The 23,866-nt window shown below is 39.3% G+C and overlaps 1 protein-coding gene across 2 annotated transcripts in view; it reads left to right on the plus strand.

The window, feature by feature from the left end:
• The first annotated feature begins 1,669 nt into the window (after positions 1-1,669).
• Positions 1,670-23,866, plus strand: part of LOC133544203 (protein Wnt-2b-like) — an 88,299-nt gene continuing 66,102 nt past the window's right edge. Inside the window, exons 1-4 of one of the 2 annotated variants that reach the window (XM_061889339.1) lie at positions 1,670-2,083; positions 8,400-8,620; positions 15,113-15,390; positions 20,225-20,489. In XM_061889339.1, the coding sequence (XP_061745323.1) occupies positions 1,980-2,083; positions 8,400-8,620; positions 15,113-15,390; positions 20,225-20,489 (868 nt within the window). In that variant the 5' untranslated portion in view covers positions 1,670-1,979. The remainder of the gene's footprint in view (positions 2,084-8,399; positions 8,621-15,112; positions 15,391-20,224; positions 20,490-23,866) is intronic. The other variant, XM_061889329.1, reaches the window with a different exon arrangement.

Raw genomic sequence — 23,866 nt, forward strand, 5'->3', positions numbered from 1 at the left:
ATTGATTATATGAGGAGCATAATTAACTGGCGGGAGACGCAATTACCATTGTTTTTGGGCCTACATATTGTGGGCTATGATTTTGTAGACTATTTCGGGTCTTTCTATTGATTAATTGAGGCAACTTTGCGGTTATCATTAACAACTGGTGGGAGGAGCAATCGCATTAGGTACATGACACCTTTATGTTGTCTGTGTGCATGTATGTGTTTGGGCAAACAACATTGTGGACTTTGTGTGGATTACTTTGAGACTTTGTATTCATTTAAATGATGCATGTTGGTGGTTATCATTAATAACTGGCAAGAGGGGTGTTCACATTGACTATACAAAGAGTCTAGTTTGGGTGTGAGCAAGTGCAAGAGCATGTCAATTGGCTTTTTGGATTATTTTTGCTGTTTATTCTTATTATCCGCAGTGGCGGTTGACCCTGGAACAGACTAAGCTATATGCTTTGGCTTTGAGGATTAGTTTTTTCTATCATGCAAGGTGGCGGTTGTTATCAGTAACTGGCAGGTGGAGCGATTCCATTGAGCATCTGACACCTTAATCTTGTCCGTCATGCATGTGCTTGTGTATAGGCAAACATGTTGTGGACTTTGGTGTGTGGGTTATTAATTCTATTGATTCATTGAAGCAAGTGTGTGGTTATCATTAATAACTGGCGGGAGGGGCAATCACCATTATGTTGTCTGCGTGCATGTATCTGCTTGTGTTTGGGCAAACACATTCTGGGCTATGATTCCGAGAACTATTTCAAGTCTTTCTATTGATTAATTGATGCAAGTGTGTGGTTATCATCAATAACTGGCGGGAGGTGCAATCGCCATGATGTTGTCCGTGTGCATGTATGTTCTTGGGATTGGGCAAACACATTGTAGGCTAGGAATTTGTGGACTATTTTGAGTCTTTCTAGTGATTAATTGATGTAAGTTTGTGGTTATCATTAATAACAGGCGGGAAACGCAATCACTATTATGTTGTTTGTGTGCAAGCTTTTTCTTGGGATTGGGCAAACGCATTGTGGGCTATGATTTTGCGGACTATTTCGAGTCTTTTTATTGATTAATTGATGCAAGTGTGTGGTAATCATTAATAACTGGCGGGAGGGGTGTTCACATTGACTATACAAATAGTCTAGTTTGGGTGTGAGCAAGTGCAAGAGCACGTCAATTGGCTTTTTGGGTTATTTTTGGATCTTTCTTTCTTTTGATTAACTGCTGCAAGTTTGTGTTTATCATTAATAACTGGCGAGAGGAGCAATCACATTGGAGACGCAATCGCCGTCATGTTGTCTGCGTGCATGTATCTGCTTGTGGTTGGGCAAATATATTGAGGGCTATGATTTTTGTGGACTATTTCGAGTCTTTCTATTGATTAATTGATGCAAGTTTGTGGTTATCATTAATAACTGGCGGGAGGGGTGTTCACATTGATTAAACAAAGAGTAGTTTGGGTGTGAGCAAGCGCAAGAGCATGTCAATTGGCTTTTTGGATCATTTTTGCATCTGTCTGTTTATTGCTGTTATGCGCGGCGGCTGTTATGATTAATAACTGGCAGTTTGTTTTTTTTTTGTTTTTTTTTAAATAAAGGGTTTATGTGGCCACAGTTTGAGCCTGGAACGGACTAATTCTGTCAGGGTGGGGTCAAAGCCTTTTGACGCACACTCTTCAGTGTCGGCGCGTCCCCACTCGCTCCTTTTCCCTTCCACGCCACCTCCGTGGTTCTCATTTCCCACACTTTCTCCTGACGTTTCTCACCTGACGCCGTCCCGGCGGTGTGCACGCGCGAATCGTGCGTGTACGCGCGCGCATGTGCGTGCGTAACGACCCCCCCGGACTACGAACCACGTCTCCCACGAGAGGTGGAGCGCACGCGCCCCGGCCGGGGTGATGGCGCGCCTGGTGCGCACGCATCACAATCGCGGGAGGTGAGAGAAAAGGAAAGCAAAACATTAGTGCGTCACATCAAGTCCGCTATGGCGCGCCGGAAGTCGCCTCCGGACTCCAAACCTTTGTCCAAAGTCTACTTTCTGATTTGGCTGCTGCTCATCTTCACGCCCAGAGTGGATTCATCGTGGTGGTGAGTGACGTCATGCTTTTTTTCTCCCCTCCACTGTTATTAATTTTCACATATATGTCATTATATGCTGGTGTTTTATATCAATTATAGAAATAGACAGTAATATTTTTAAATATAGTGATTTATATGCATAGGATAAATGATAGTGACAATAATTTATATGATTTTTTTTTTCACATATGACTGCAATTTGGGCTTTATATTAATAAAACATACAGTATCTAAATGATATTGTGCTTTATACAACAATAAATAGATTCTTATTTTAATTGTTATTGTTTTCAATAAATAAAATACATTTTGACAATGCTATATCATACTTATATAATATTGTGTTTTATGTCATATTTTACATCAATAAAATATATAGTATCTATTTTAATATTAAAATATTATTGTGTTGTATTTATACCAATGTTACCTTTATTCATACTACTGTAACTATCTTTACAGTAAAATAGTGGATAAATAATATTGTGATCATTCCAAATAAAATACCAAGCTATAATTATATATAAGTTTTGTCTAAAAAATATTTGTGTTTTATATGCATAAAATAAATGATGATGACAATAATTTATACTTTTTTTTAATAATACTGCAACTAAATATAAATATAACATACACTATCTAAATAAAATGGTGCTTTATACAACAATACATCTTTTATATATTTGTAATTGTTTGTGTTTAAAAAAAATGATACAAATGTATAATTTGTTTATATAATATTGTGTTTTATATCAATGAATTGGAACATATTTTTTAATATATTGTGTTTTGCATCAATAAAATAGACAGTATTTAAGTAACATTTGGCTTTATTTAGTATTAAAATGTTATTAAAATATTATTGTGTTACCATTAAACATACAACTGTAACTATCTTTACGAATAATTTATATTGTGCTTTATTTAATATTAAAATATTATTATTTAAATATTATTGTGTTACCATTAATCACTATCTTTACAGAAATATTATATTGTGCTTTATTTAATATTAAAATATTACTGAAATATTATTATTAAAATATGATGTCACCATTAATCATACTACTGTAACCATTTTTACAGTTCTGTATGGATAAAATATTAAATATATTGTGTTCATTGCAAATAAAATACCAAGCTATAATAATATATTAGTATTGTATGTAAAAATTGTGTTTTATATACATAAAATAAATGATGACAATAATATATGATTTTTTTTACACAATACTGCAATTTAATATATCATATTTTCTAAATAACATTGTGCTTTATATCAATACCATATCTAAATAATATTGTGCTTTATACAACAATACATAAATGATTAATATTATTGTAATTGTTTGTGTTTTAAATAAATAAAATACATATTAATAATGATAACAATTCATATTATGTTCATATAATATTGTGTTTTATATCAATGATTGTATAATTTTTTTTTATATATATTGTGTTTTACATGAATAAAATAAACAGTATTTAAGTGATATTGTGCTTTATTTAATATTAAAATATATTGTTGTTACCATTAATCATACTCGTGTAACTATCTTTACATATAAATTATATTGTTTTATTTAATATTAAAATATTAGTAATAAAATGTTGTGTTACCATTAATAATACTCATTTAACTATCTTTACAGATAAATTATATTGTGCTTCATTTAATATTAAAATATTATTAAAATACTATTATTAAAATAAATTGTGTTCATTACAAATAAAACGCCATGCTATAATATTATAATTGTACAAAAATATTGCGTTTCATACAAATACAGTAAAATAAAATTATTACAAATAATAAATTATTAGAATGTGAATATTGTTTATATAATTAAAATATATAATTATAATATGAATTAATATACTATTAATAATAATTGTAAATAAAAAATAAAACCTGGTCCATTTTATACAGATATTATGTATTTTTTATTATGTGTACAGTGAGGTAGTGATGTCGAATATCCTCAATAGTTTGGTTCAACATATTTGAAACAGTTATTAAGCTATGAACACGATAATAAACACATAATTAGCTGCTGCAAAAAAACAACAACAGTAAACATATGACTGTACAATAAACCAAGCCATGAGAGCTTAAGCTGCTGTACCTAATGCTGTGGCCCCTGCCTTGATGAAGATGAATGGTTTTGGGGGTGGGCGGGGGTCATTTGCTGTGGTATAACCTCCCCCACAGGCCCCCCCAGTGTCAGGTGCAGGCGCTGGTGCATGAAAAAAAACAAAAAACAACCTTTGGTGATCTGTGTGCAGACTCTAAAACGCCTGCAAGGTGGAGAGAACTAACATCCGACATTAAAGATGAAATAGTTGGAAAAATCCCATATTTATTTTATCATTACGCCAAGTCAAATACAGGAATAGTGTGTCATGTTCCTTTACTAGCGTAAACACGCACAAACAATCTTGAAGTCACAATGGAATCTGTAATTGAAGCGTAAAAGGAAGTGAATCACTGTACATTTAAACTACATTTTAAAGATGACTGACAGATAATTCATGAACAAGGAAGAAGAAACACTCTTTAATTCCCTCCTTCTATGGTTATCATCACACCTTTTCTGTGGCATGAAGCCCCCGCCACCCCAAAAGGGAATAAGCGGTATGGATGGATGGATGGAATTGATGAAAAACTTATTCGGGTGTTACCATTTAGTGGTCAATTGTATGGAATATGTACTGTAATGTACAATCTACTAATAAAAAGTTTCAATCAATCAATCAATGGCGACGTCACAACAACAAAAGCCACAAAAATAAATAAATCATCATGACGACTGGACTAAGCGGAAATTTTACTCGGAACTTTTAGCTCGTACTCCGAATTGTACCACTTTTGTGGCAGCGTTCGACAAACTAATTTATTACTAATATGTATGTGAAACATTGCCTGCTCGGGGATAGCAGGTCCATTCTATGTGTCATACTTGATCATTTCGCGATATTGCCGTATTTTTGCTGAAAGGATTTAGTAGAGAACATCGATGATAAAGTTCGCAACTTTTGGTCGCTAATAAAAAAGCCTTGCCTGTACCGGAAGTAGAAAACGATGTAGCGTGACGTCAAGGGTTGTAGGGCTCCTCACATCCTCACATTGTTTATAATCATGGCCACCAGCAGCGAGAGCGATTCAGACCGAGAAAGCGACAATTTCCCCATTATTTTAAGCGAGGATGAAAGATTCGTGGATGAGGAAAGTTAGAGTGAGGCACGAAAAAAAAAAAAGGCGACGGCTCCAGGTGGCGGCAGTGGGACCGTTTCAGATGTAATTAGACACATTTACTAGGGTAATTCTGGAAAATCCTTTATCTGCTAAATTGTTTTAATAGAGTTTTAGTGAGGTTCTAAAGTCATACCTGGGTTCATGTTGGGTTCTGACGTTGATTTGACTGTTGAAATGTGGTCATTTCCCAACCGATATTCTACAACACAAATACAACGTTGAAACAACATGCTTTTTGACGACGTTTATTCGACCATTGAAATGATCAAATTTCAATGGTTAACTCAACGTCAGAACCCAACATTGATTAATTGTCGTCAAAAAGCATGTTGTTTCAACGTTGTATTGATGTTGTAGAACATTGGTGTGGAAATGTCTAAATTTCAATGATCTAATAAACGTAAAGCAAAATGTTCTACTACACAAATACAACGTTGAAACAAAATATTTGTTGATATTGTTAATCAATGTTGGGTTCTGATGTTGAGTTAACCATTGAAATTTGGTCATTTACCAACCGATATTCTACAACACAAATACAACGTTGAAACAACATGCTTTTTGACGTTTATTCGACCATTGAAGTGATCAAATTTCAATGGTCAACTCAACGTCAGAACCCACCTTTATTAAACGTCGTCGAAAAGCACGTTGTTTCAACGTTATATCTGAATTTCTCCTAATTCAACAAGTTCTCAACGTTGTTTCAACGTCTCATCGCTTTGTGTTGTCCCCCCCAGCCTTAGAGCGGTGAGTTAGAGACTGTTGGGTAAGAGGAATATTAATGTAGTGTTTAGTAAACACACACATTCCAGGAGAAAGATGAACTCCTGACAAAAGACCCATCGGGATCATTGGAGTCTTGAGTGCGAGCGCTCTTGGCCGAGAGCGTGGGGCTCTTCTGGCGGGGGCCCCGTGTGCGGCAGACAATAAACACAAGCAGCGCTCCTGCTCAGCTTTACTCCTCCGTCACACAGTTAAGAGCACCAGGGCCATAACGGGAGTGGAAACTGCCAGCTCGCCGGTGGCAAACACAAAGGGGAAGCAGCCTGGTCGGGATGGGGAAGCACTCGATGTTGAAACGGTTACTTGTCCTGGTCTGGGACCGTCCTTGTGTGGCCCCCCCGTGAGAAGCAGCATGGTGCCACCGCCAAAGTGATCCACCCTTTCTAAGAACGGCAGGGATTATCTGTGTGTGAATGGAGCAGGGAGCTAAAGCCTGGGCTTTTGAACGTGAGGGATTTAATAATCTCCTCTGAGTACGGGATTCAAGGCCAAGGAACACACCCGAGGATGATATTTACCTCTGATTTGATTGTCATAGAAAAAAAACGTACGGGAAAAATCACATTTCCTGTCGAAAGCGCGTTTAACATTAACAGTTTTTAACCTAATTTTACATTTGGCATGCTTATCAATCGTTAAAAACCCCAAGGGTTTGAACCTAAAAGGGTAATTTCACTTTATACTACACCCCCGTTTCCATATGAGTTGGGAAATTATGTTAGATGTAAACATAAACAGAAAACAATGATTTGCTAATCATTTTCAACCCATATTCAGTTGAATATGCTACAAAGACAACATATTTGATGTTCAAACTGATTACCTTTTTTTGTTGTTGCAAATAATCATTAACTTTAGAGTTTAATGCCAGCAACACGTGACAAAGAAGTTGGGAAAGGTGGCAATAAATACTGATAACGTTGAGGAATGCTCATCAAAAACTTATTTGGAACATCCCACAGGTGTGCAGGCTAATTGGGAACAGTTGGGTGCCATGATTGGGTGTAAAAGCAGCTTCCATGAAATGCTAAGTAATTCACAAACAAGGATTTGAAAGCAAATTGTCAAACAGTTTTAGAACAACATTTCTCAACGAGCTATTGCAAGGAATTTAGGGATTTTACCATCCACGGTCCGTAAAATCATCAAAAGTTTCAGAGAATCTGGAAAAATCACTGCACGTAAGCGTAGATATTACGGACCTTTGATCCCTCAGGCGGTACTGCATCAAAAACCAACATCTGTGTGTAAAGGATATCACCACATGGGCTCAGGAACACTTCATAAAACCACTGTCAGTAACTACAGCTGGTCGCTACATCTGTAAGTGCAAGTTAAAACTCTACTATGCAAAGCGAAAGCCATTTATCAACAACACCTAGGAACACCGCCGGCTTCGCTGGGCCCGAGCTCATCTAAGATGGACTGATGCAAAGTGGAAAAGTGTTCGGTGGTCTGATGAGTCCACATTTCAAATTATATTTGGAAACTGTAGACGTGGTGTCCTCCGGAACAAAGAGGAAAATAACCATTTGGATTGTTATAGGCGCAAAGTTCAAAAGCCAGCATCTGTGATGGTATGGGGGTGTATTAGTGCCCAAGGCATGGGTAACTTACTCATCCGTGAAGGCATCATTAATGCTGAAAGGTCCATACAGGTTTTGGAGCAAAATATGTTGTCATCCAAGCAATGTTATCATGGACGCCCCTGCTTATTTCAGCAAAACAAGGCCAAGCCACGTGTTACAACAGCCTGGCTTCACCTGCAGTCCAGCCATGTCTGCCATCGAAAATGTGTGGTGCATTATGAAGTGTAAAATACGACAACAAGACCCCGGACTGTCGAACAACTTAAGCTGTACATAAAACAAGAATGGTAAAGAATTCCACTTTCAAAGCTTCAACAATTAATTTCCTCAGTTCCCAAACGTTTATTGCGTGTTGTTAAAAGAAAAGGTGATGTAACACAGTGGTGAACATGCCCTTTCCCAACTACCTTGGCACGTGTTGCAGCCATGTAATTTTAAGTTAATTATTATTTGCAAAAAAATATATAGTTTATGAGTTGTAACATCAAATATCTTGTCTTTGTAGTGCATTCAACTGAATATGGGTTGAAAAGGATTTGCAAATCATTGTATTCCGTTTATATTTACATCTAACACAATTTCCCAACTCATATGGAAACGGGGTTGGTATTTCGTCCCGTTTGATCATCCGTATAAATCTCCAAGTGGCCATGTGTGAAACGAGTGTAACAAAGTGTATTCACCCTCCCAGGTACATCGGCGCGTTGGGGGCGCGGGTGATCTGCGACAACATTCCGGGCCTGGTGAACAAGCAGCGGCAGCTCTGCCAGCGCCACCCGGAACTGATGCAGTCCATCGGGGAGGGCGCCAAGGAGTGGATCAAGGAGTGCCAGCACCAGTTCAGACACCAGCGCTGGAACTGCAGCACCCTGGACCGGGACCACACCGTGTTTGGCAGGGTGATGCTGCGAAGTGAGTGCACACACAACTGGCAACCGGACTTGATCACCACTGTTATCACACCATTAATGGACGAATGTCTCATGAATAAGTCCGACACGTAAACACGAGGTGTTTTTTTTGGGGGAGGGGTTAGGGGTGAGGGAAAGTGGGTATTCTCTTAGAAAACCAGCGGAGTACGGGAGATGCTCACTATAAACAGTAATAGGAGATGTAAATATTTGGCTGGATGTTTCTGGCAACCAGACATGTCGCCTCTCCCTCCTGCTCGGTTGCGCTGAGGACACGAGACAAGAGGTGGATCGCGTCTTCTCTCACACGAAAAAAAAAGCTGCCACATGCGCAGATGGAAAAAAAAAAAAAAAAAAAAAAAGGTGAAAAGCGAGTCGGTCCAGGCTGACAAGAGGCTGTTGGGTCCGGAAACATCTTCCATGCATGGACCGCCCTCTGTGAACACTTACAGTGGGGCAAAAAAGTATTTAGTCAGACAGCAAGTTCTCCCACTTAAAATGATGACAGAGGTCTGTAATTTTCATCATAGGTACACTTCAACTGTGAGAGACAGAATGTGAAAAAAAAATCCAGGAGATCACATTGTAGGAATTTTAAAGAATTTATTTGTAAATTTTGCTGGAAAATAAGTATTTGGTCAACCATTCAAAGCTCTCACTGATGGAAGGAGGTTTCGGCTCAAAATCTCACGATACATGGCCCCATTCATTCTTTCCTTAACACGGATCAATAGTCCTGTCCCCTTAGCTGAAAAACAGCCCCAAAGCATGATGTTTCCACACCCATACTTCATTCACAGTAGGTATGGTGTTCTTGGGATGCAACTCAGTATTCTTCGTCCTCCAAACACGACGGGTTGAGTTTATACCAAAAAGTTCTATTTTGGTTTCATCTGACCACATGAAATTCTCCCAATCCTCTGCTATATCATCCATGTATCCATTTTGGTATAAACTCAACTCGTCGTGTTTGGAGGAAGAAGAATACTGAGTTGCATCCCAAGAACACCATACCTACTGTGAAGCATGGGGGTGGAAACATCATTCTTTGGGGCTGTTTCTCCCCATGGGGGTGGAAACATCATGCTTTGGGGCTGTTTTTCCCCAAACCATGATGTTTACACCCCCATGCTTCACAGTAGGTATGGTGTTCTTGGGATGCAACTCAGTATTATTTTCCTCCAAACACGAAAAGTTGAGTTGATACCAAAAAGGATACATGGATGATACAGCAGAGGATTGGGAGAATGTCATGTGGTCAGAAGAAACCAAAATATAAGTTTTTGGTATAAACTCAACTTGTCGTGTTTGGAGGAAGAAGAATACTGAGTTGCATCCCAACAACACCATACCTACTGTGAAGCATGGGGGTGGAAACATCATGCTTTGGGGCTGTTTTTCTGCTAAGGGGACAGGACGATTGATCCGTGTTAAGGAAAGAATGAATGGGGCCATGTATCGTGAGATTTTGAGCCAAAACCTCCTTCCTTCAGTGAGAGCTTTGAATGGTTGACCAAATACTTATTTTCCACCCTAATTTACAAATGAATTCTTCAAAATTCTTACAATGTGAATTCCTGGATTTTTTTTTCACATTCTGTCTCTCACAAATTCACATTGTAGGAATTTTAAATAATTTATTTGTAAATTATGGTGGAAAATAAGTATTTGGTCAACCATTCAAAGCTCTCACTGATGGAAGGAGGTTTTGATTCAAAATCTCACGATACATGGCCCTATTCATTCTTTCCTTAACACGGATCAATCGTCCTGTCCCCTTAGCAGAAAAAGAGCCCCAAAGCATGATGTTTCCACCCCTATGCTTCACAGTAGGTGTGGTGTTCTTGGGATGCAACTCAGTATTCTTCTTCCTCCAAACACGACGAGTTGAGTTTATACCAACAAGTTCTATTTTGGTTTCTTCTGACCACATGACATTCTCCCAATCCTCTGCTGTATCATCCATGTATCCATTTTGGTACAAACTCAACTGGTCGTGTTTCGAGGAAGAAGAATACTGAGTTGCATCCCAAGAACACCACACCTACTGTGAAGCATGGGGGTGGAAACATCATGCTTTGGGGAAAAACAGCCCCAAAGCATGATGTTTCCATCCCCATGGGGAAAAACAGCCCCCAAGCATGATGTTTCCACCCACATGCTTCACAGTAGGTATGGTGTTCTTGGGATGCAACTCAGTATTCTTCTTCCTCCAAACACGACAAGTTGAGTTTATACCAAAAAGTTCTATTTTGGTTTCATCTGACCACATGACATTCTCTTAATCCTCTGCTGTATCATCCATGTATCCATTTTGGTATAAACTCAACTCGTCGTGTTTGGAGGAAGAAGAATACTGAGTTGCATCCCAAGAACACCATACCTCCTGCAAAGCATGGGGGTGGAAACATCATGCTTTGGGGCTGTTTTTCTGCTAAGGGGACAGGACGATTGATCCGTGTTAAGGAAAGAATGAATGGGGCCATATATCGTGAGATTTTGAGCCAAAACCTCCTTCCATCAGTGAGAGCTTTGAATGGTTGACCAAATACTTATTTTCCACCATAATTTACAAATAAATTCTTTAAAATTCCTACAATGTGAATTTTTTTTCACATTCTGTCTCTCACAGTTGAAGTGTACCTATGATGAAAATTACAGACCTCTGTCATCATTTTAAGTGGGAGAACTTGCACAATCGGTGGTTGACTAAATACTTGTTGGCCCCACTGTATATGCAAGTGATTTCTTCCTTTTTTTTAAAAATTTTAATACATTTGCAAAAATTTCTAAAATTACTTTTTCACATTGTCATTATGGGGTATTGTGTGCAGAATGTTGAGGACAAACATGGAATAAGGCCGTAACATAAAATAATGTGGAAGAAGCGAATAGTTCTTTTTATCACACTCGTTGCTAAGCAGAATTAGTAGGAAGTCGTCATTTAACCATGTACCGCGACTTTTTCTCCGGAAGGTTCTTACTGGGAGGGATGAAGCCGACCCGGCAATTTTAGACTTACACAAACGTTATTGATCCACAAGGGAAATTGATCCATACAGTAGCTCGTTAAAGTCAAACTACCAATGATTGTCACACACATGCTAGGGGTGGTGAAATTTGTCCTCTGCATTTGACCCATCCCCTTGTTCACCCCCTGGGAGGTGAGGGGAGCAGTGAGCAGCAGAGGTGGCCACGCCCGGGAATAATTTTTGGTGATTTAACCCCCAATTCCAACCCTCAAGCAGGGAGGCAATGGGTCCCATTTTTATAGTCTTTGGTATGACTCGGCCGGGGATTTGAACTCACGACCAACCGATCTCAAGGGGAGTGTGTGTGGTATTCTAAAGTATCCAAAAGTATTGGAATATACTTCGTACTAAATAATGGTATTGGGACAACCCTGGTCCAGTTCATAAGAAGGTAAGCAGGGGGATCAAGGGACGTCACCAACTGATGCATAGAGGATTAGTCCACCCCAGGTCCCGACTTAACAGCTAGTGCATCCTCTGTGGAAAACTGATCCGTGGCAGAGCATTACAGAGAAGCGGCAGATCAACTGGTCTAAAAAAGGGGTCTCTAACATCTCTAACTGTTGGTGGTAGGGCATTCCAGAGTACCGGAGCCAAAATAGAAAACGCTCACACACAGACGGAACCTGTTTTTGTACACCCTTACATTTCCTCATTCGTCATGTATGTGTTTCAAATTGTTTGTAAAATTACAATTCTTCTGAAAAGTGTGTGTTTTGTTTAAAAATGTTTGGTTGTCCCCAATAGATTCATAAAATTTATGGGGAAAATTGCGTTGGTTTTCGTACGATTCCGTTTCATCGGATCTTTTGGAACACGTTACAGGAGAAGAAAATTGAGGTACCAACATAACATCAAAAGCAGTACTATAAAAATGGATATTAAAATAAATGAACGTTAGGTCAGGAAAAACACAGAGGCTATTTCAGCCCTACAAGCCTATGTACTTCAATAAAATCCCCCAAAGAGCAGGGAAACCTGTAAAACAGGCTTGTAGGGATGAAATAGCCTGTGTGTTTTTTTTTCTGACCTGTTTCGCAGGTTACCCTGCTCTTCAGAGGATTTTATTGAAGTATATAAAATCCCCTGGAAAGCAGGGAAACCTGCGAAACATCATTGTAAAAAAAAAAAATCCAATTTCATCAAGAAAACACAAAAAAAGATGTGTTTTGTGTATATTTTTTGGTTATACGTTATGTCAGGAAAAAACACGGAGGCTATTTCATCCCTACAAGCCTGTTTCACAGGTTTCACTGCTCTTTAGGGAATTTTATTGAAGTATATAAACAGGCAGGTTACCCTGCTCTTTAGAGGATTTTATTGAAATATATAAAATCCCCTGAAAAGCAGGGAAACCTGCGAAACATCATTGTAAAAAATAAATAAATCATATTTCATCAAGAAAACACAAAAAAAGATGTGTTTTGTGTATATTTTTTGATTAAACGTTATGTCTGAAAAAACACAGAAGCTATTTCATTCCTACAAGCCTGTTTCGCAGGTTTCACTGCTCTTCAGGGAATTTTATTGAAGTATATCAATTACCCTGAAAAGCATGGAAACCTGCGAAACATCATTGTAAAAAAAACAAAAAAAAAACTATTTTATCAAGAAATCACAACAAAAGATGTGTTTTGTGTATATTTTTTGGTTATACGTTATGTCAGGAAAAACATGGAGGCTATTTCATCCCTACAAGCCTGTTTCACAGGTTTCACTGCTCCTTAGGGAATTTTATTGAAGTATATAAATAGGCTTGTAGGGATGAAATAGCCTTTGTCAGGAAAAAAAGACAGAAGCTATTTCATTCCTACAAGCCTGTTTGGCAGGTTTCCCTGCTCTTCAGGGAATTTTATTGAAGTATATTAATTACCCTGAAAAGCATGGAAACCTGCGAAACACCATTATAAAAAAAAACCAAAAAACTATTTTTATCAAGAAATCACAACAAAATATGTGTTTTGTGTGTATTTTCTGGTTATACGTTATGTCTTAAAAATAGAGAGGCTATTTCATCCCTACAAGACTGTTTCGCAGGTTTCCCTGCTCTTCAGGGAATTTTATTGCAGTATATAAAATCCATACCCCAAAGGGAATAAGCGGTAGGAAATGGATGGATGGATATATAAAATCCCCTGAAGAGCAGGGAAACCTGCGAAACAGGATTGTAGGAATGAAATAGCTTCTGTGTTTTTTCCTGACAAAGGCTATTTCATCCCTACAAGCCTGTTTCACAGGTTTCACTGCTCTTTAGCGAATTTTATTGAAGTATATAAACAGGCTTGTAGGGATGAAATAGCCTTTGTCAGGAAAAAAACACAGAAGCTATTTCATTCCTACAAGACTGTTTGGCAGGTTTCCCTGCTCTTCGGGGAATTTTATTGAAGTATATTAATTACCCTGAAAAGCATGGAAACCTGCGAAACATCATTGTAAAAAAACCAAAAAAAAAAACAATTTTATCAAGAAATCACAACAAATGATGTGTTTTGTGTATATTTTTTGGTTATACGTTATGTCTTAGAAAATACAGAGGCTATTTCATCCCTTTATATATTTCATTGAAGTATATAAAATCCCTACCCCAAAGGGGATAAGCGGTAGAAAAAAGGATGGATGGATATATAAAATCCCCTGAAGAGCAGGGAAACCTGCGAAACAGACTTGTAGGAATGAAATAGCTTCTGTGTTTTGCTATTTCATCCCTACAAGCCTGTGTTGCAGGTTTCCCTGCTCTTCAGGGAATTTTATTGAAGTATATAAAATCCCCTGAAGAGCAGGGAAACCTGTGAAACAGGCTTGTAGGAATGAAATAGCCTTTGAGGTCTTTCCTGACAAGCCTGTTTCACAGGTTTCCCTGCTCTTCAGGGGATTTTATTGAAGTGTATATAAAATCACCTGAAGAGCAGGGAAATGTGTGAAACAGGCTTGTTAAATAATTCTTCACAATAATGTGTTCTTTGCTGCCATGAGATGCGACTTGTCCAGGGTGTGCCCCGGCTTCCGCCCGATTGTAGCTGAGATAAGCTCCAGCGCCTCCACACGACCCCGAAGGGAATAAGCCGTAGAAAATGGATGCATGAATGTGTGTTCTGTCTAAAAAGTCATTAAATTTATGGGAAAAATTGCTTTGGTTTTCATACGATTCCGTTTCATCCGACCTTTTGGAATACACTTCTGCTCTTCAGGGGATTTTATTGAAGTATATAAAATCCCCTGAAGAGCAGGGAAACCTGCAAAACAGGCTTGTAGGGATGAAATAGCCTCTGTGTTTTCTTCCTCACCTAACGTATATTCTGCTCTACCGTATTCTACGGATAAACCATAAAAACCTTGACTATTAAAAACATGAATATTGGTACAGATTGACTTGCATGCAAGATATCATGTATTAAATCTAGAACCCTTTTCCGCTACTTATTAGCCACTTAGGCACTCAAATCTTGGTTCTTTCCTACCAGGCAGCAGAGAAGCGGCGTTCGTGTACGCCATCTCCTCGGCGGGCGTGGTCTACGCCATCACCAGGGCCTGCAGCCAGGGCGAGATCAAGAACTGCAGCTGCGACGGCCTCAAGCGCAGACAAGCCAGCGACCACCGGGGCGACTTCGCCTGGGGCGGCTGCAGCGACAACGTCAACTACGGCGTCAAGTTCGCCAAGGCCTTCGTGGACGCTCGCGAGAGGATGGTGAAGGACGCCCGGGCGCTCATGAACCTGCACAACAACCGCTGTGGACGCATGGTGAGCAACTGAGAAGGAATTAGCGGACCATGTTAGAGTCTGATTCTGGAAAAAACTGTCCCTGTAGTCAAGTGTTCAGGGCATAAAAACATAGGAGGAGCTTTGTGATTATTACCCGGGCTTTTGGAAAGATTTTATTTTTCATTTAATCTAAATTCGTCAGTTGTATATATATATATATATATATATATATATATATATATATATATATATATATATATATATATATATATATATATATATACACACACATACATATGTACATATACAGTATATATACATACATACATATATACATAAATATGTACAAATATACAAACCCCGTTTCCATATGAGTTGGGAAATTGTGTTAGATGTAAATATAAACAGAATACAATGATTTGCAAATCATTTTCAACCCATATTCAGTTGAATATGCTACAAAGACAACATATTTGATGTTCAAACTGATAATCAATCAATCAATCAATCAATGTTTACTTATATAGCCCTAAATCACTAGTGTCTCAAAGGGCTGCACAAACCACCACGACATCCTCGGTAGGCCCACATAAGGGCAAGGAAAACTCACACCCAGTGGGACATCAGTGACAATAATGACCCGATAAACATTTTTTGTTGTTGCAAATGATCATTAACTTTAGAATTTGATGCCAGCAACACGTGACGAAGAAGTTGGGAAAGGTGGCAATAAATACTGATAAAGTTAAGGAATGCTCATCAAACACTTATTTGGAACATCCCACAGGTGTGCAGGCTGATTGGGAACAGGTGGGTGCCATGATTGGGTATGAAAACAGCTTCCCAAAAAATGCTCAGTCTTTCACAAGAAAGGATGGGGCGAGGTACACCCCTTTGTCCACAACTGCGTGAGCAAATAGTCAAACAGTTTAAGAACAACGTTTCTCAAAGTGCAATTGCAAGAAATTTAGGGATTTCAACATCTACGGTCCATAATATCATCAAAAGATTAAGAGAATCTGGAGAAATCACTCCACGTAAGCAGCATGGCCGGAAACTAACATTGAATGACCGTGACCTTCGATCCCTCAGACGGCACTGTATCAAAAACCGATGTCAATCTCTAAAGGATATCACCACATGGGCTCAGGAACACTTCAGAAAACCACTGTCACTAAATACAGTTTTTCGCTACATCTGTAAGTGCAAGTTAAAGCTCTACTATGCAAAAGCGAAAGCCATTTATCAACAACATCCAGAAACGCCGCCGGTTTCTCTGGGCCCGAGATCATCTAAGATGGACTGATGCAAAGTGGAAAAGTGTTTTGTGGTCTGACGAGTCCACATTTCAATTTGTTTTTGGAAACTGTGGAAATGTGTGTCCTCGGGAACAAAGAGGAAAAGAACCATCCGGATTGTTGTAGGCGCAAAGTTCAAAAGCCAGCATCTGTGATGGTATGGTGGTGCATTAGTGCCCAAGGCATGGGTAACTTACACATTAATGCTGCAAGGTACATACAGGTTTTGGAGCAACATATAGTGCCATTCAAGCAATGTTATCATGGACGCCCCTGCTTATTTCAGCAAGACAATGTCACACCACGTGTTACAACAGCGTGGCTTCATAGTAAAAGAGTGCGGGTACTACACTGGCCTGCCTGCAGTCCAGACCTGTCTCCCGTTGAAAATTTTGAAGCCTAAAATACGACAACAGAGACCTCGGACTGTTGAACAATTTTAGCTGCACATCAAGCAAGGGTAGTAAAGAATTTCACCTGAAAAGCTTAAAAAATGTGTCTCCTCAGTTCCCAAATGTTTATTGAGTGTTGTTAAAAGAAAAGGCGATGTAACACAGTGGTGAACATGCCCTTTCCCAACTACTTTGGCATGTGTTACAGCCATGAAATTTCCAAGTTAATTATTGTTTGCAAAAAAAATATATAGTTTATGAGTTTGAACATCAAATATCTTGTCTTTGTAGTGGGTTGAAAATGATTTGCAAATCAGTGTATTCTGTTTTTATTGACATCCAACACAGTTTCCCAACTCATATGGAAACGGGTTTTGTACATACCTATTTATACACATATATATATATATATATATATATATATATACATATATATATATATATATATATATATATATATATATATATATATATATATATATATATATATATATATATAAATACACATATAAACATACATATAAATACATATTTAAACATACATATAAATACATATATATACATTCATATCTATATACATAATATATAAACATATATACATATATATACATACATATAAACATACATATATACACAAATATACATTATATATATATATATATAAACATATATACATACATATATATACGCATATATACATGCATATACATATATATATACATACATATGTATATATATACATACTTATATGTATATATACATATATACGTATATATATACATACATACATATATGTATATATATATATATATATACGTATATACATACGTACATATATGTATATATATATATATATACATATATATACATACATATATGTATATATATATACATATATACATATATATATACATACATATATGCATATATATGTATATACGTATATATATACATACATATATGTATATATATACATATATATATATATATATATACATATATATATATATACATATACATATATATATATATATATATACATATATATATATATACATATATATATACATATATGTATATATATATATATATATATATATATATATATATATATATATATATATATATATATATATATATATATATATATATATATATATATATATATAAATAAAATGTAAAAAAGTTTAGACATTCCCTGATCAAAACTATTAGGATCTCTAAAAAAAAAATTAACATTTTTTTTTGTTTAATTCAAAATCTTATGCATTAATTAATTTAAAAAAATCAAACAATAACAAAGTTAAATATGTAACTAATCATTAACATTTTCAACACACTATATTATGAATTTACATGCATTTAATTCTATTCTTACATGGAGTAAAACAACAGTGAAAATGTAAAAAAAAAAAAAAAAAAAAAAAAAAAATGTAATGTAATGAGAAAAACTTGAAATGTTATAACCAATAACTAATAATATACTTCATCACCTGTAATCCATAGCTTACAAAACATGTGTTCTTAGCATTTTTTAAATATACAAATTTCAATATGACTCCAGCTCACTATTTTTCAGTATGTGGCCCTTGTTGGAAAACGTTTGGACACCACTGAACTGGAGTATCACAAGTTATTTGATTTGAGAACTCATACCAGAGCATAAAGATACGGTTTTTGATATTTCAGCATCGATACGCACATCGCTATCAAATACACAACACACTAAGGTTGCATTAGGAGCACCACCTGTGGATTGGAAGGGGTTAACATCCTATATCCACCTATTTGCAGAACAATGTAATTATGGGCCTGCTGCAATGCAAGCAGCCCATAATATTATTGCTCATACTTCAGACTTTTATTTTTCTTGTTCCGCACGTTTCTCTTACGCTTAATACGAGACGAATTGGCCAACGAACCCCCACATATGTTATACCGTCGGAAAGGTCTCACTTGCGCATACGGCGGTACTTTAAAATGGGAACATTTTGTGTTACCATGGCAACGCTATTCACGAATAAACAAACAAAAAAAAATGGGCCAAATGAATGGGTACGCACATTTTAATGGACGATTAATCCGAGACACACCTTTTTGGTGTGTTATATTATTTTTTATAATATTGTCTATCTGTGTTGACCCTGCGATGAGGTGGCGACTTGTCCAGGGTGTACCCCGCCTTCCGCCCGAAAGCAGCTGAGATAGGCTCCAGCAACCCCAAAAGGGACAAGCGGTAGAAAATGGATGGATGGACACGCCAAAAAGACAAGATTACCTCCTCTTGTAGCTCAGCCATTCTTTCACGTCTCATTTTGTTCATACACTTTGGGGCGGTAAAGTTCGGTTGGTAGAGCGGCCGTGCCAGCAACTTGAGGGTTGCAGGTTTGATCCCCACTTCTGCCATCCTAGTCACTGCCGTTGTGTCCTTGGGCAATACACTTTACCCACCTGCTCCCAGTGGCACCCACACTGGTTTAAAAATGCAACTTAAATATTGGGTTTCACTATGTAAAGCGCTTTGAGTCACTTTGAGAAAAGCGCTATATAAATACACTTCACTTCACTTCACTTGTCTACTTTAACCCTGGCTAAAAAAGTATTGACTTCCAATTTTTGGGTTTTGGCAGGATGGTAATCGGAGTGCCTTAGCATGCTAACATTAGCATGCTAACTTTTTGCGCTACTTTTCCAACAATTTAGACCAGAATAAAATTAAAATTAAGTCTAAGTCTAAGAAACGACCTGGTATGTGACATTTCATCCATGTTAGCATGCAAGCTAACTTAAGCGTGCTAAGTTTTTCATCCAACTTAAAACTTGTTGATCTATTTTCGCAGCCATAACTCGGTGCATGAAACATGCTAACTGATATCATGCTAACCTTTTTACACATGCTAAATGTTAGCATTTTAACGTTTTCGTACTTACACCGAAAACTCTCGGATTCAGACACTCGGCACTATCTTAAAAGTACGCCGGCTTCCCCGTGACACTGTGGCCAGAGGTCCAGGGCACAGATAGCAGACCCATCAACATTTCCACGGGAATGTTCTAATATGTTCTTTGCAAGGCACAAACGCTTTAATAAATTGTGTTGTAACCATGACTCGATCACGCCTTCGCCGCGGGGCAACCGTCGCCGGCTTAACGCCCTGTCGTCACCTTTGACCCGTGCTGCAGGCGGTGAAGCGCTTCATGAAGCTGCAGTGCAAGTGCCACGGCGTCAGCGGATCCTGCTCCGTGAGGACCTGCTGGCTGGCCATGTCCGACTTCAGGCGAACGGGCGACTACCTTTGCAAGAAGTACAACACGGCCGTGGAGGTGACCATGAACCAGGACGGCACGGGCTTCATGGTGGCCGACAGGGACTCCAAAGGCAGCGCCAAGAACGAGCTGGTGTACGTGGAGAACTCGCCGGATTACTGCCTCATGGACCGAGCCACAGGTATGGAAAAAAATCGGATCCTTGGACAGAGTCCACGACTGCAACAGTATTTCGGAGTTTAACTTAACGTAAGAGAAATAGTTCTCATGTGACATTTCTGTCATTTTTGCACAAATCAAGAGTTTAGAAAGCTTTAGTTTTAGTATGGTTTCTGTAGGACAGGGGTCCGCAACCCGCGGCTCCGGAGCCGTATGCGGCTCTTTGATCACCCTGGTGTGGCTCAGCTGTGTACTTGCTGACCACCCCGGTTTTTCCGGGAGGTTTCTAACTTCAGTGCCTTTCCCAAAAATTGACTCGGGTAAATATACCCCGATTTTCCCTCGGACCGCGACACTGAGGGCGGGCCGTGGTGGCATACCCATACCATCCTCTAATACAGGGGTGTCAAACTCAAATACAGAGTGGGCCAGAATTTAAAACGGAACAAAGCTGCGGGCCGAGTTTGAACAAATGAACCTTTTAAGAGGGATCCAAAAAAGTTTTGCATTGAATATTGAACAAGCAAGGCTTATATGATTTTGTAGTGACATGCAAAGTCGCGTTTCAAATTATCCATCCAGCCATCCATTTTCTACCGCTTGTCCCTTCTGGGGTGGCTGCAGCCTATCTCAGCTGCATTCGGGCGGAAGGCAGCGTACACCCTGGACAAGTCGCCACCTCATCACAGGGCCAACACAGATAGAGAGACAACATGCACACTAGGGCCAATTTAGTGTTTCCAATCAACCTATCAATAATGATTTAAAAATATCAATGGCATCCATCCATCCATTTTCTACCGCTTATTCCCTTTCGGGGTCGCGGGGGGCGCTGGCGCCTATCTCAGCTACAATCGGGCGGAAGGCAGGGTACACCCTGGACAAGTCGCCACCTCATCGCAGGGCCAACACAGACAGACAGACAACATTCAATGGCATATCAAATAAAATTTAAATAAAAATTGGAGGGGGGGGGCAGGTTTGGTGGTAGCAGGGGTGTATATTATAGCATCCCGGAAGAGTTAGTGCTGCAAGGGGTTTTGGGTATTACGTGTGTTACGGTGCAGATGTTCTCCCGAAATGTGTTTGTCATTCTTGTTTGGTGTGGCTTCACAGTGTGGCGCATATTTGTAACAGTGTTAAAAGTCGTTTATACGGCCACCCCCAGTGTGAACTGTATGGCTGTTGACCAAGTATGCCTTGGATTCATTCGTGTGTGTTAAAGCCGCAGATATTATGTGACTGGGCCGGGACATTGTTTCTATGGCGGAAAAGCGGGATGTGACAACAGGTTGTAGAGGACGCTAAAGGCAGTGCCCTCGAGGCACGCCCCCAATATTGTTGTCCGAGTGGAAATCGGGAGAAATTCGGAAGAATGGTTGCCCCGGGAGATTTACGGGAGGGGCAGTGAAATCCGGGAGGGTTGGCAAATGCGTTGTTACAGCGGCACCGCCCCTATATAATACCGGCGGGCCAGCTCTAATCTTACTTTGATATTACCTCAAGGGCCAAATGAAATCACACGGCGGGCCAAATTTGGCCCACGGGCCAGAGTTTGACACCCATGCTCTAATACATGTAGTCGTGCCCGCTGTTACACAACACTGTACGTGTGCCAGCTGATTACGTGTTGTGTGAAACCATTTTTACCATCCTTAAGCGATTGAAACGTATACTTGATCAACAACCATACAGCTTACACTGAGGGTTGTGATATAAACAACTTTAACACTCTTACTAATATGCACCAAATTGTGAACCCACACCAAACAAGAATGACAAACAACATTTCGGGAGAACATCCGCACTGTAACACAACAGAAAAAATACCCAGAATCCCATGCAACCCTAACTCTTCCGGGCTACATTATTCACCCCAGCTACCACCAAACCCCCCCTTGGTAAGCACAGGAGTGAGGTTTTAAATTAATTAGCGCGCCCCGGCGGCAATTCAAGGAAATACAGTAGTATAGCTCGGTTGGTAGAGTGTCCGTGCCAGCAAATTGGGGGTTGCAGGTTCGATTCCCACTTCCGCCATCCTAGTCGCTGCCGTTGTGTCCTTGGGCAAGACACTTTACCCACCTGCCCCCAGTGCCACCAACACTGGTTTAAATGTAACTTAGATATTGGGTTTCACTATGTAAAGCGCTTTGAGTCACTAGAGAAAAGCGCTATATAGATATAATTCACTACCTAGCTATGAGGAACTCTGAAAGGTTCCTAAAGACTTAAATCTACCCGGGTAGTTTTTGACAGAAATACAGGGGGAATGTTACGTACCTGGGTAAGTGGTAAAGTTCCTGAAAAAGTTCCTGGAGTGGAAAAGGGCCTGCTGAGATGATCTTTGACTAGATGGTCCTTAAAAACAGCAGAGCGCTCCTGTAACGCTGACAAAATAAATAGACCAAAATCAAATGTCTACAGTAGAGGATGCTGGTTCCTCGGAATATACGGAATAGGGTTAATAGTGAAGGGAGAGAACCTTTTCGTCAGGAACTGCTGGTGATGAATCCCAAGATGCGGAGATGGCAGGCGTAGCGCAGGAAAACATGAATTTAATGTCAAAAAAATGGAAAAGCAGGGAAAACAGGAAGCAGGAAACAATCATCGAGCCATGACTGGAGGGCGTGGCAGGCATAAATAGTAGCCAGATTGGCAACTGAAGCCAGGTGTGCCAGGCTCCCAATCGGGGTCAGGTGAGGGAAACGAGGGTTCAGGGAGACATGCAGGAAATGGAACTAAAATAAGAGCGCTGACAGAAAATAAACACAAACTAAGGAAACACAACCAAACGCTAAGGTGACTGATCGTCTTACCTTTGGTCCTAAGCTCTCTGAAAACACAGGCTCTAAAACAATTAACTTTTGTTATTGGTGTAGTGGCTACTGATGGCAGGAGCTCTGTGCTTGTGTCATCCGTTTGTGTTCCTGATGTTTTCCTTTTGTTTTCATGTGGGGGTTTTTGTTTGCCTTTTGGTTCGGGACCCTTTGGGACTGCGTGACAAGGGGTGGTGGCACTTTGGTGACTTCTGCGGTGCTTTGTTTGTGAACTTCTGGACCTTCCTTTTGGCCATGGAGACCAGCTGCTGGGTGTCTGTCACACCGGAGTCCGTTTGGAGAAACCGGAGGAGATGCGGATGAAGAGACCCGGCTGCGGAGCTGGTGCGGACAAGCTTCACAGTGTCTTGGAGGCATTCTCGCTTATCCATGCGAACTGGACACTGGCTGAGGGTTGGTGGGCGGCTGAGGGTGGAGTCGGCTTTCTTGGTTGCTTTGTTGGGTCTGCTCCTGTCTCTGGCCATGCTCGAGGAGACGATGATGTGGAACACCACAGAGGCCACCACAGTGTGTATGTTTTTTTGTTGTTGTTGTTTTACTTTCGTGGCTGTGCGTAGAAATG

Source organism: Nerophis ophidion, linkage group LG02 (genome assembly GCF_033978795.1).
Source record: "Nerophis ophidion isolate RoL-2023_Sa linkage group LG02, RoL_Noph_v1.0, whole genome shotgun sequence".
Taxonomy (NCBI): domain Eukaryota; kingdom Metazoa; phylum Chordata; class Actinopteri; order Syngnathiformes; family Syngnathidae; genus Nerophis; species Nerophis ophidion.